Below are 11677 nucleotides of genomic sequence, written 5' to 3'. Positions count from 1 at the left end.
TACGTTAATAAGAAATCGGCTACGGTGGGTGACGACGACCTAGCTAGGAGATGCCGAGTTTCTGCCACAAATATTGCGAGACCATTTGCTTTTTTAGCCTGTTACTTCAAGCGATAATCGGAGGCGAAACAAAAGCGAAACAAAAGCGAAATTAACTCTGGCTGGTTGATGACGATAATAAACACGCATTGGCTCATAATATAACATTCGCTCACAACCCTGGGCTTGCTAAAAATGCTTTGTTTGTTGAAAGTTTGACTGAATAGCCTCTTGCCACTGGAGGCACGGCCCCAGGAGACCGCCAAACAGTAGACCTACTCAATTACTTACTTTATTGCACACCTTTGCTACCATTTGCATTTGATATGCATTTAACGGGAAAGTGAAATTCTGCCAGTTAAAGTTTGATTTGAAAGGGATAGACTAACATATTGTTAGACTGTTGTGGTTTCGCTCTTTTAAAACCCAGACATTTCCATTGTAATAAATATCGAACAACCTCTTGCGAATTCATCAAATTGCGACCCATTTGCCGATTATATAGCGCACACAGCATTTCGGATGTCATATACAATCTGTCGTTATTGCCTTTGACCGAAAGTATTGAAAAGCTATTTCCAGATAAAAACAAAAACAAAAATTCAGTCAATTAGTTATGTCAATTGAGGCGGTTTGTTTAGCTGGTCAGTTCGGTCATTTGTGCCCGGCATAGTAAATCGAACAGTCGGAAATCGAACTCAATCGAAATCAATCAGTGGATTGAGTTCGATTGAGTTCGGCAATCGAGCGAAATCGAACACTGAGAGAGTTCGATTTCCGAACCAATCGAACTCAATCCATTAGTTTGAGAACCATTAGCTCGACAACCGAACCCAACGGGTTGAGTCTGATTGTGTTCGGTGAGTAAATTGGCTTGAACAAATCTCGTGAAGTCTGACTGCTCGTGCTGTTACTGTACCCAAGCTCCAGTAAACCTTTGTAAACATGCAACGCAAGCGCATTGAAAAGAGGTTTTCCTAATCCTTTTTTTAATGATTCTTCAGTAAGAAAAATAAACGGTCCACGACAGTAAAAAGAATAGAATACAAGAAAGCCATCGTTGTTGCCGTGTTTTTTCATATTCCGGGATTATTCGGCCTTTATCACTGTAAGCTGACTTGTAAGTGGAAAACGACAATATGAAGTGCTACTTTCATGGAAAAGTGGAATCCTTTTTGAAACTTTTGAGATACAGTAAACACCTGCATATAACAACCTATATTTTTCCAAGTTAGCCTAAATAGATTGTTATAAAAATGGCATTTACAGTTGTTTTAGGCTGTCTAAGTTCTTAAATTGGTTCTTGTTTCCACAAAAGATATCTACTCTATCAAAAGTTCCGCATACTTAGAGTAATAACCACAAAGCAAAACTACAGCTTATTTCGTTCTTTAAATGTATGTCCACAATGTTGTAGACATGAAATCATAATATAAAACGGTAACATCTAAAATGTATGGGCTTGCGAAGCCTGAAGGACTATTTGCAATCAAACAATGGACCAAATCGGCTAAGGTCCGGCTCAGACCCCGTACTTCACATGAGCCGAATCGAATTCATTGAATTAAGTTCATGTGAAGTAAGGAGTCTGAATCAATTTAGAACGGCCGGTCTAATTCGGATCGGCTAAGCAGTTTTACCCCGCCTGGCTTAGCCGTGAATTACGGTCGTGGAGCGGCTTTGATCCAGACCCCGTACTTCACATGAGCTGACTCAAATTCAGAAATTATTACAACTTTGCAATTTTCTTCAGTCATAGTATGCTTCTGTGAATTAATTTCGGCGAAATTAAGTTCGGCGTCCGAATCATTTCAACCGCGATTAATTAATTTGGTTCGGTCTAAATTCGAATTCGATTCGACTCATGTGAAGTACGGCGTCTCAACGGGGCCTAACTCAACCTTGTACCCAAGACAAATCTACCGGGGTTAAGATTGTTTGTGTATGCTATTTACTGGGTTGCCAGTACGGCAATCCCAGTCGGAAAGTGAGTGGCATTTGTTGGGTGTTTTTTTTTCTTTTTCCGTGTCGATAAAAGTCTTCCCTGTCACTCCCCTGCTAAGTGGTGTCTTTTTGCATAGAACCTTCTGCTCGTATTTTCTTAGGATAGAGAGGGAAGTGGAAATGCGTAGATTTCTCTGGTGGACACAGTAGAATGATTAACTTAACCTGCAATGGCGTCGAAAGTTATGTAACGCGAATGGCGTTTTAGTGGATCTTTAAACAAAATATACCCTTATGGAGCTCAATAATGGAAAGTCAGTTGGATAAACTAGGCAGGTGGTGAAAAACCAACACCAGGAATCTCAAAAGCGACGAGTAATGGACTTCGACAACAATCTATCGCCCGTCGAGCCGAAATCAAAGTGAGCTGTATTTCTAAAATAATGTTTTACCAAGTGTGCTGTTATGTAGAACACTGAAACCGAAATGGAAAATTCTCTGATAACTTATGGGTTCAACAAAGACAGAGAACGAATCGAACACCTTACGTGGATCTGTGATCAACTCGTCACAGTCTTCAGGTAAAAAAATAATTGGAAATGTGACAGCCAAGAATTATTTGAAAGAAAGCTTGTCGTGTATTTTGTGCTTCATTATTCAATGAAAAGGTTCTCCATGTAAACGGTTTGACCCTGAAATTTAGTTTGTTGCAATATTGCGCATATTTGACACGACTGAGTTTCTTCTCTTCCCGCACGTAATGAAATAGAAGGGGTTTTTGCCTCTAATAGCAAATATGTTGTTTGTTTCAAAAAATTGTTCCCTGGAAAATGTGGCCTTTATGAATTCATTGTTTTATGATATGCGAGCTTAACTGGATAGCTTTTATGCAATAGTAAAGCATTTTCTGGTCAAAATGAGGTTAGCGTCTTTCTGGTGTGTTAACTGAATTAAATCGTGAGTTTGTATTTGCCGTCTGCCGCGTAACCTTGATTTCCACTCTCAAAATTACCTTCAGAACCTACTTTTTGCGTAGAATAAGCTCTTAGAATGATGTTCTTGTTTTGCATAAAGCAAGCCAACAAAATCTGTACCTTGCTGACTTTGCATTTGTTAGCGTTAATAGTATTTTCGGTCCGATGCTTCTGTTTTATTAGGGGTATATTGTTTTGGTCTCCCATCCAGATACTAATCCCGTCGAACAGCGTTAACTTCAGTGAACTTTGGTATTACAAAGCTGTCAGATGCTCAGAGGGCACGCTTAAACTTGTGGTGAAAAGAAGTTGTGAGGGAACTTGAAAATTATCAACATGTCAGCCCAGAAGCCAATGTTTCTCGCTTCTCTTTTATTTGTTATTCTTCAGAGACTGGAATGCTGTAGTTCAATACCACACAATTCTAATTTTCTGTAACGTACCACAGGCAACCCAGTGTATGCTTCACGGAAGCATCTCCTTGCATTATAATGTAGCATTCATATTTTAATGATATGGAAATACCTGGAACAAAAAAGTTCCATTCCCAAAGGGTCTGAATTGGGTACAACATTGAGTTAGCTGACTAGGTCAATAGACCACTTCGGAAAATACCATAATTTTCTTTGTTTGTCCCCCCAAATTTTGCATAAGCATTGTTTCCACTTTCTCTTGGGACTTACAATGGTCCCAAGAGAAAACAAAAACAATGCTTATTCAAAATTTGGGGGTCAAACAAAGAGTATTATTGTATTTTCCGAAGTGGCCTATAGCGGCCACAATTCTCAAAATTGACATGACAAATCAAAGTCGTTGTTCCGGTCGCATGAAATTTCATGGTCATTTTCTAACATAAAAACCTTTTTCATTTTTTGGGATAAAAAGGTTCTTTTGTAAGCCTAGGAGGTTCTTATATGCAGGGGTTTGCTGTATTGTGGGTTCAGTTGTGTCACCATGACTACCCCATTTGTATATTTACCAGGTAACAATTAAGGCGGAAATAGCCGCTTATAACCATAAACCATTTTCTTTCTTAATCCCAGCCTGCCCAATCAATGAAAATCAATATTAAGAGGAAGATTAAAGTGACTTGACTATGGACTTTCGTCGATTTTTATAGATCATAAATAATTGGCTGCCAATTACAATTGATCAATAGATATCAATAACAATTTATCTTCAATTGTGACTATCGATTTTCAGCCATTAATAAGACAAATTTATATAAATCGATTGATGATTATCGATTATATCGATTTTATAGTGTAGTAATCGATGACTTATTATCATTGGTTGGGTATGCCGGGCTTAATATATATCTTGCAATAACCGGTTCTTGATAACAAAGAAATCTAGTGTTATGCAATGGTTAATGCAGTATTGTATAACAGAACAGTCAGAGATGCTCTGCTAAATAAGTCTTATGAAGCAAAATATTTCTACAGTATGAACAACATTAGCAAAAAAAAAGCTAACTAAAAACCAGAAAAAAATCTGGCAATCATTGGGTATCTATTGTCACTGACAATTTAAAATCCAGTGGAGTACTTCACAGCTAAGGTTATGGGCAAGGAGAAGGGGAAGGGGAAAGATAATAAAAATAATAAGGTATAATGAGAACCATTTTAGGATGCCCAGCAGCCTACCAAAAACATTAACAAAAACATGCAATAATTGTAAAGCCTATTTGGATGTTAAGACAATTTTTTCTTATTTTATACTTTCACCTTTAGTTTTTGCAAATGAGTGATACATATAATTACAGTATATCTAAAGAATTATTTGTGGATTACTTTCTGTTGAGCTCTAGTATTTCACAAGTAATGAAAATAAAACCCACGTATATGGCATTTGTGAAAGTCTTCAAATTGCATGAGTGCAACCAAGATTTCTTTGAAAACCCTTGGGATTTAATGAAGAAAATACAAAGGCATTACTAACCAAATCCTTCACAAGTGTGACTTAACATTAAGAGGAACTACTACAACAATGTTTTCTTTACCATTAGGAGTTCTTAAGTTATAATTTAACTCAGCTACAACACAAACACTATCAATTCTTGAGACAGGAATGAAAGCTGCCACTGATTCAGCTTCAAATGAGGGCAGACACACTTGAATTGGTAAACCAAAATAAAACCTTGCATGTGGATGAACTTTATACCAGTGAACACAAGCAAAGGTGTATGGGAGGTCCAAAGTTGCACCATTAGAGGACTGGACAGTCACAGTGTGTTTGAAGAAGTATTGTATAATCCCTGCAAAAGAAAGAAAAAATATTGGTATGGTAGGTACATTATTTTGATAAGAACTAATAGGTTACACTGTATCATTTTCTAGTTTGGTTTCCCTTACAAATCACTTTTGTGCCAATGAATTACATGTATTTATAACAGTTCTAAAAAAGAGAAATGAGCCTGTCTACCTGGACTTTCAAAACTGTATTTTTTCACAATTAATATGACTTAAATTTACTGATGTGATAGTACTGTCAATAATGGTCACAAACCTGCAAGTTTATGACTTTGTTACTTCAACAGTGAAAAAAAAAAACCTATTTAGAATATATTATAATGACACTGTTCGTGCATTTCTTCACCTTTAATCAAAAGTAAACTACACTGTAACAATATTCCTAATCCAAAGGTTCAAAAGAAAATAAACTCGACAATATTAAAGTAAACGTAAAATCAAAACAAACAAAAAGAACATGCACTTTGATATGATAAAGGTTCAAGAATAAAAGAAATAATTCAGAAACCTTCTTTGATAGGTTTTCAATCATACTTTTATTGTACAAAGCATGCAAGATTAGAGAGCAGTATAATACCTTCACTTATCACAGAAACCCACCTGGCCTTAGATCTTCTGAAGTTGTGTCTAATCCACTGGAACCATACCATCGAGCCATTATACAAGCAGATCGTTCACTTCGTGAATACCGGGAGTCAAGTTTCTGATCGTACAGCTGCAGCTGAGAGAACTGGCAACACAATTTGGGAACATAAACAATACAATCTTCTTTATGCAGAAAAGTGTACATTTTTGTCAAGGATTCAACTTCATTATCACTCATGTAAATTTCCTTGACTGGAGACGACACTCGAATGAAATGGTTGTCAAGGAAAGACAAATGAAAAAGGTCTGTTCCAGTACTAGCTTTAAGCTGGATACTCTTTCTGTACTCATCTGGCGTCATTGCCTTCTTCTTTGTCATTGCCAATGAGCCGCTGTCTACAGACACTAACATCTCTTTAAATCCAACAAACTCAATTGGCCAAGACATGTTCCTTACTTGCTGCCGCTCAATAAATTTTCTCATAAGTTGCACTTCAATCTGGTGGTTGTTCACATGCATAGCACCCAAAATGCCATTGTAACGTTCAAACGAAAAACACCAGAAGCCATAGACAGGACCAAAATCAAGAATGCATTCACATAAATGGCAATGAAGATGCATGTTTGGCGTCACAACAGATGTACCATACAAGTCTTCAACAGTTCTGCAAAACTTGACGAGGAGCTCATCTGCAAGTTTTACTTCAGAAGTGTTGATAACTGTTGAACACAGTATGTGACAAGCCTTCACAAATAATTTCCAGCATTGGAGATGTCTATCTGGTAAAACGTCCTTTAGAGCAAAGGTTGAAAATACCAATGCCCAGTTCTTAAACTGGTCAGCAGTAAAGCCTTTAAAGCTGGATGCAATCTTTGATGGAATTCTTCCAATACTAGAAGGAACTTTGAGCTTGTTTACTCGCTTTTGAAGCAGTTTAAAGTCTTTTTCATCCAGCAAGTTTAACTCTTTCCACACCTTAAGCATTTTTCTTGTTGTGCCCAGCATCAAGTTGTGCATAGGATCAATGACAACAAAAGAAATAAAATCAAAATATGGAAGGTAAATCAAGGATGAGAATCGCACACCATAGGCACTCTCCTTTGTGTCACGTCCTTTCTTTGATGTTACTGTGTTTCGTACCCTCCATACATGCTCTCTATGCTCAGTGTTAGTACGCAAATTCCAGCTATCTCGATCGAATCCTGAGAAATCTTGTTTCTCTCCAAATGATCTTCTATGAAACTCCTTGGTACACTTGTTGCAACCTTTTCTTGCAGAGAATCCTAAGAAACCACAAAGTTTGCGAGATGCAGGAATGTCACAGCTGACACAAAGTACCGCTAGCTGACAAAATTTGGGTCCAGTTGAGGGGCAATCCAACCAAACGCCATCCCAGAAGTCCAATAGCACATTCACCAGAGGGTCCAAAAATGGATTCACATCTCTGCTTGGTTCCTGTGGGCCAGGAATAATCCCTACAACTGCAATGTTTTCTTCTTTATTTCTTTCCTGTGGTGGCAAGTTCAGAAAACTTAAATAAATCACCCCAACACTGTATACAGAATCCTTGTATGGCTGAAACCAATCAAGATTCAACATACATCCGAAAGTGTTAGGGGCATCAAAGAAAGGCTCTCCTTTTCCATTCTTGAAATTTTTCCAGACCCTTCCATCATACACATCTCCAAGAAGGTTGATATCCCGAGGGTGCTTTTTATACTGCTCACATTTATCAGCAAATCCAGGCCGTTTAAGGAATTCTTGAAGGGTTTTCTTCACTGAACGGTAGCAGAAAACCCTCTTTGCTTTTAAAGTCAGCTCTCCATGTTTTGAGCGTGTAGTTTTAAATAGAGATGCTCCACATGGTTTTCTCTGAGCTCTTTGTGGATGGCGTGGAAACTCTACAAAACTGCAACGCTCACCCTTCTTTCTTCCATTTACCAGAGTACGTACACATTCCTCAGGTTTGTAACATGAACTGCACTTTGGACAAACAATGAACTTTTCAAAGTCATCCCTATTTACTCCTAAAAAGTTCCTTACCATATACAGTGACTTAGGCAGCAGGTCTGATATTAGTTTGAGTTTACTACAATGAAGCAACCTTGAGAAAAGTTCCAGCAGCCTTTTCAAAAAACAAAACAAAGTGCTCACTGCAGCATCTGGTAAGTTATGCATGATTTTCCAAGTCATAATGAAAATAATTACAAGTTTGATGAGTGAAGTGCTCAATAAAGATGATTTCTTGGATAGCACAGACTCATTCTCATTAGCAGCATTATCCTCATCAGATGACGTCATCAGGTTTTCAAACTGCAATTCTGCCTCATCATCAGTTTCTTCCTGGGACAAATGTTCAATAAAAGATGTTCAATAACTAAACTAGAAACTAAAAAATGCATAATTTATGACCCAAATATTTAATATTTAACTTGGGCCAGGGTCTGAAATTAATTTTCTTCTTTAAAAGAAACCAAATGGTGACTAACCAAACAATTTTAGGTTGCCAGACTAATTTTGGTTGACAAATTTTACCTTTGTTTTATTTTTTTCATCCACATTCAAATAGCAACGGATCTTGACAAAAATAATTATTATGAGCGTGACTTCAGTCACGTTAGACACCATTTTTTTCTTCTACACTGTACACTATGTTTTTATCCAAACCAGCTATACTTCTATTGAGGTAAGTTCGAATCATTCTCAATTCATACTGTAGCTTCCATAATACATACAAGGGCATACACTGTACATATATTCTCCACATACAAATTTTGTGACTGGTTTTGCATTGACTTGATGAGTTAAAAGGAAATGCACTCAAGTCAAACATCAGCAGCCAATCACAATAATTTACATAGTAAATTAAAGCTATACTTAAAGCCAAACTGTAACCAGAGCTAAAAATCAAAAGGGCAAAATTGACTTTGGATGTATCAACTATTGCAGCTGTGCAAGAACCATCAATATATGAAACATCCTTCTTTAAAATCAATCAATAAAGAAATAAGTAAATGTAAGGTTGACTTACATAAAAGTCTTCCACACTGTCTGTTGACTCGGCAGCAGAATTACAATCATCCACTGACACATCTAACATAAAAATTAATAAATAGGACATAAATTCTCATATTCTAGTCAAATAATTTTGAGTGAACAAGAGGGACCAAATGTTTTGATTCCGGAGTCGCCATCTCACATGCACTCAACCTTCCGTTATTACTAGCAAAAAATTATTATAAGCACTTATACATACACCGCAGATAATAATTTTATTCAGATATTAAAGCTTTGACAATCAATGAAACTCAGACGACAATCAATGCTCACCCATATCAAAGAATACAATGATGTTGATAATTGGTGAATAATTTAATTTGTTATTTTTTGTGATTTCGATGGTCATTGATTATTGAACGCCATCCTCAATTGATTAAATCATTCAAAGAATAAAATCGATTCTGCAATTGATTGCGACTTTAAGTCCATCAAATTGTTTCACTGCTTTCAGTTTTTATAATTTCAACAAGTAGCAGTGGCACTTCCAAGACTTTTCAGTTTGGGGGTGCAGGGATGGCGCAGTGGTGAGAGCACTCGTCTCCCACCAATGTGGCCCTGGTTCCATTCCTAGAGTCATGCGTTTAGTTTGTTGGTTCTCTACTCTGCACCAAGAGGTTTTCTCCGGGTACTCTTGTTTCCCCTCTCCCCCCCCCCCCAAAAAAAAAGGAACAAAAAATTAATTTCAGTTTATGGTATCCTCAATTAGTGCTCCAGCACTAAAACAACTAGACACCTAAAGTTCCTTTCCTTTGCTTTCCAGAGACAGTAACTTTCTTGTATGTTTTTGTTTACCAGGTTTATACAATGTATCAGGCAAAATTAATGAATGAAACCAATACATGCAATCGAAAAGATGAATATAAATAATTTTAATCTTTTTCCATCAGTCTGACTAGTGAAAACCCTCAGCTGCAGTACCAAAATATACTCTCTACATGGTAATTCTAATTACTTTCATTGTCTACCTGCATGATAATTCATGTATACTTAGAAAGCAGAAAACTCAAGCTTATATATGCTGATGAAAAGCTTACCGAGGTCTTCTGGATTTTCAGTGGAAAGCCCAGCAAATTTTGCAGGGGATTCAGGGTATTCATCACTTGAATAGTGAAATTCCAGGTCACTTGAATCAGAATGGAAATCGATATCTTGCCTTTGCAATACATTGGGTGTATCTATAAGCGAAAAATAAGCTTAATGTTAAATCTGGTTAAATACAGCCGCAGCTTTTATAGATGGGAGAGCAGATCAAACACAAACAACACTTTGTTGATCAATATAAGACATGCGCTTTACCTGTTATCACTGTTGTCTTCCTTCGTTTGTGTGCATTGTAAGTCCGGATTGAGACTAAACGATCACAATGTTCGCACAATCGCTTTTTCGTTGTCGAACTATGTGCACTTTTATCATTCGCGGGAGACTTGTTACATGTAGGAGCCATTAACCACTTTTCTAAGTTACACTGTAGATGACATCGAGAAGAAAAGTTGGAATAAACAGAGGTAGGGAGGCCTGGCTACATAGCTGAAGCGGCAGCTTTGAATGATGGGCTTGTGGCGGGAAATCAATGGTATTACGGATTTATCACGAAACCGTATTTTTCAGTTAAGCGTGCTCCTATCGTAGTCTTGTTTGATTTCGCAAACATGTCTCAAACTTTCAGCTCGTTAAACCGCGGTAGAGCTAGCAATTTTTATTCAGCGCCTTCAACTCCGACCTGTTCGAGCAGTTCAAGTTCGAGAGCAAGTTCTATTAACAACAGATTGAATCGATCTTCGTCAAGTTCTGCTAACCGGTCTAGCGACTCTACTCCATTGTCCTCACGAGAGAACCGGGAAACGATGCAACAAGTAATCGCTGGTCTTGCAGCCTGCCAAAGAACCGTAGAGGAACTTCTACAGTTCGTGAAAAGTTCAATCTAGCGGATCGAAAAGCTGACAGACAAAGTAAATGCCCTTGACGACAAAGTGAAGACTTTATCATGCACCGATCTGGAAGACGCTGATGAGTCTAGCAGTGGTAATGGACGCGCAAAAAAGAGAAAGAGGCCTAAATCATCTCTTGTCGTTCAAGTAAGTATACTTGTTATCGTAATGAATGGCTCAGTAACTTCGAAACACCGGAAACCGGTGTTGGGTCACGCTGCACGCAATCAGTCTCATTGATTCCAACTTAGATCGTTCCAACTTAAAATGAAAGGTTTACCGCTAAGCCGACATGATCGTGTCGTTGAGTAAAAATGGTAAATGATTACATTTTCAAGGCTTTAGGGCTAAAATCTGTTTTAGATCTTAAAACGTAAGTTAAAAATTCAAATCTGTGATCCTTTGGCGTTGTTACCCAGGTGAGAAATTTTTTTTGATTAAAAATGCAGCTGACACTTTTGTTATGGAAGCACAGCCTAAATCTTGGTTTCCATAAGATCGCAAACGATCGCGGATTGCAGATCTCAAAAGATTGCAAAGAAGGTTTTCATATGATCGCAAACAATCGCAAAGCAAAGTTTTTATTGCACATTTTAGTCGGAGGAAATATAGAGAGCTTAGGTGCGCGATGATGGCAACCGGAAGTCAACTGTTTTGCTGTTTAACTTGTCTTCACACCACCTCATTTCTATTGTTAAGTATTTTTTGACTAGTAGAGACGATTAGTTTGAGAACGTGGGAGAGACCACTGACCAGGCATGCGAAACGTTCACTTCCTGTTTCTGTACGTTTTATGTTAGAGCAGCGCCAAACGGTCGCGGAAGCTTTTGTTTCTAGAAAACGTGACTGTGATTGCCGCATCTCATGGGATGCGTTTCTACAGTTGAGCCCAAG

At 37.7% G+C, this 11677-nt stretch overlaps 1 protein-coding gene across 1 annotated transcript; it reads right to left on the bottom strand.

The window, feature by feature from the left end:
* Positions 1 to 4149: 4149 nt before the first annotated feature.
* LOC137985006 (uncharacterized) lies at positions 4150 to 10306 on the bottom strand. Its single transcript, XM_068832396.1, has 5 exons — positions 10152 to 10306; positions 9890 to 10030; positions 8827 to 8888; positions 5810 to 8138; positions 4150 to 5214 (listed from the first exon to the last, which is right to left on the bottom strand). Exons 1-5 carry the CDS (start codon positions 10297 to 10299, stop codon positions 4907 to 4909), a joined length of 2988 nt encoding a protein of 995 aa, XP_068688497.1. The 5' UTR covers positions 10300 to 10306; the 3' UTR covers positions 4150 to 4906.
* Positions 10307 to 11677: the final 1371 nt, after the last annotated feature.

This window comes from Montipora foliosa, chromosome 14 (assembly GCF_036669935.1).
Source record: "Montipora foliosa isolate CH-2021 chromosome 14, ASM3666993v2, whole genome shotgun sequence".
Lineage (NCBI taxonomy): Eukaryota > Metazoa > Cnidaria > Anthozoa > Scleractinia > Acroporidae > Montipora > Montipora foliosa.
Note: the sequence above shows the minus strand (reverse complement) of the source record. Positions and strands in the feature narration are given on the sequence as shown.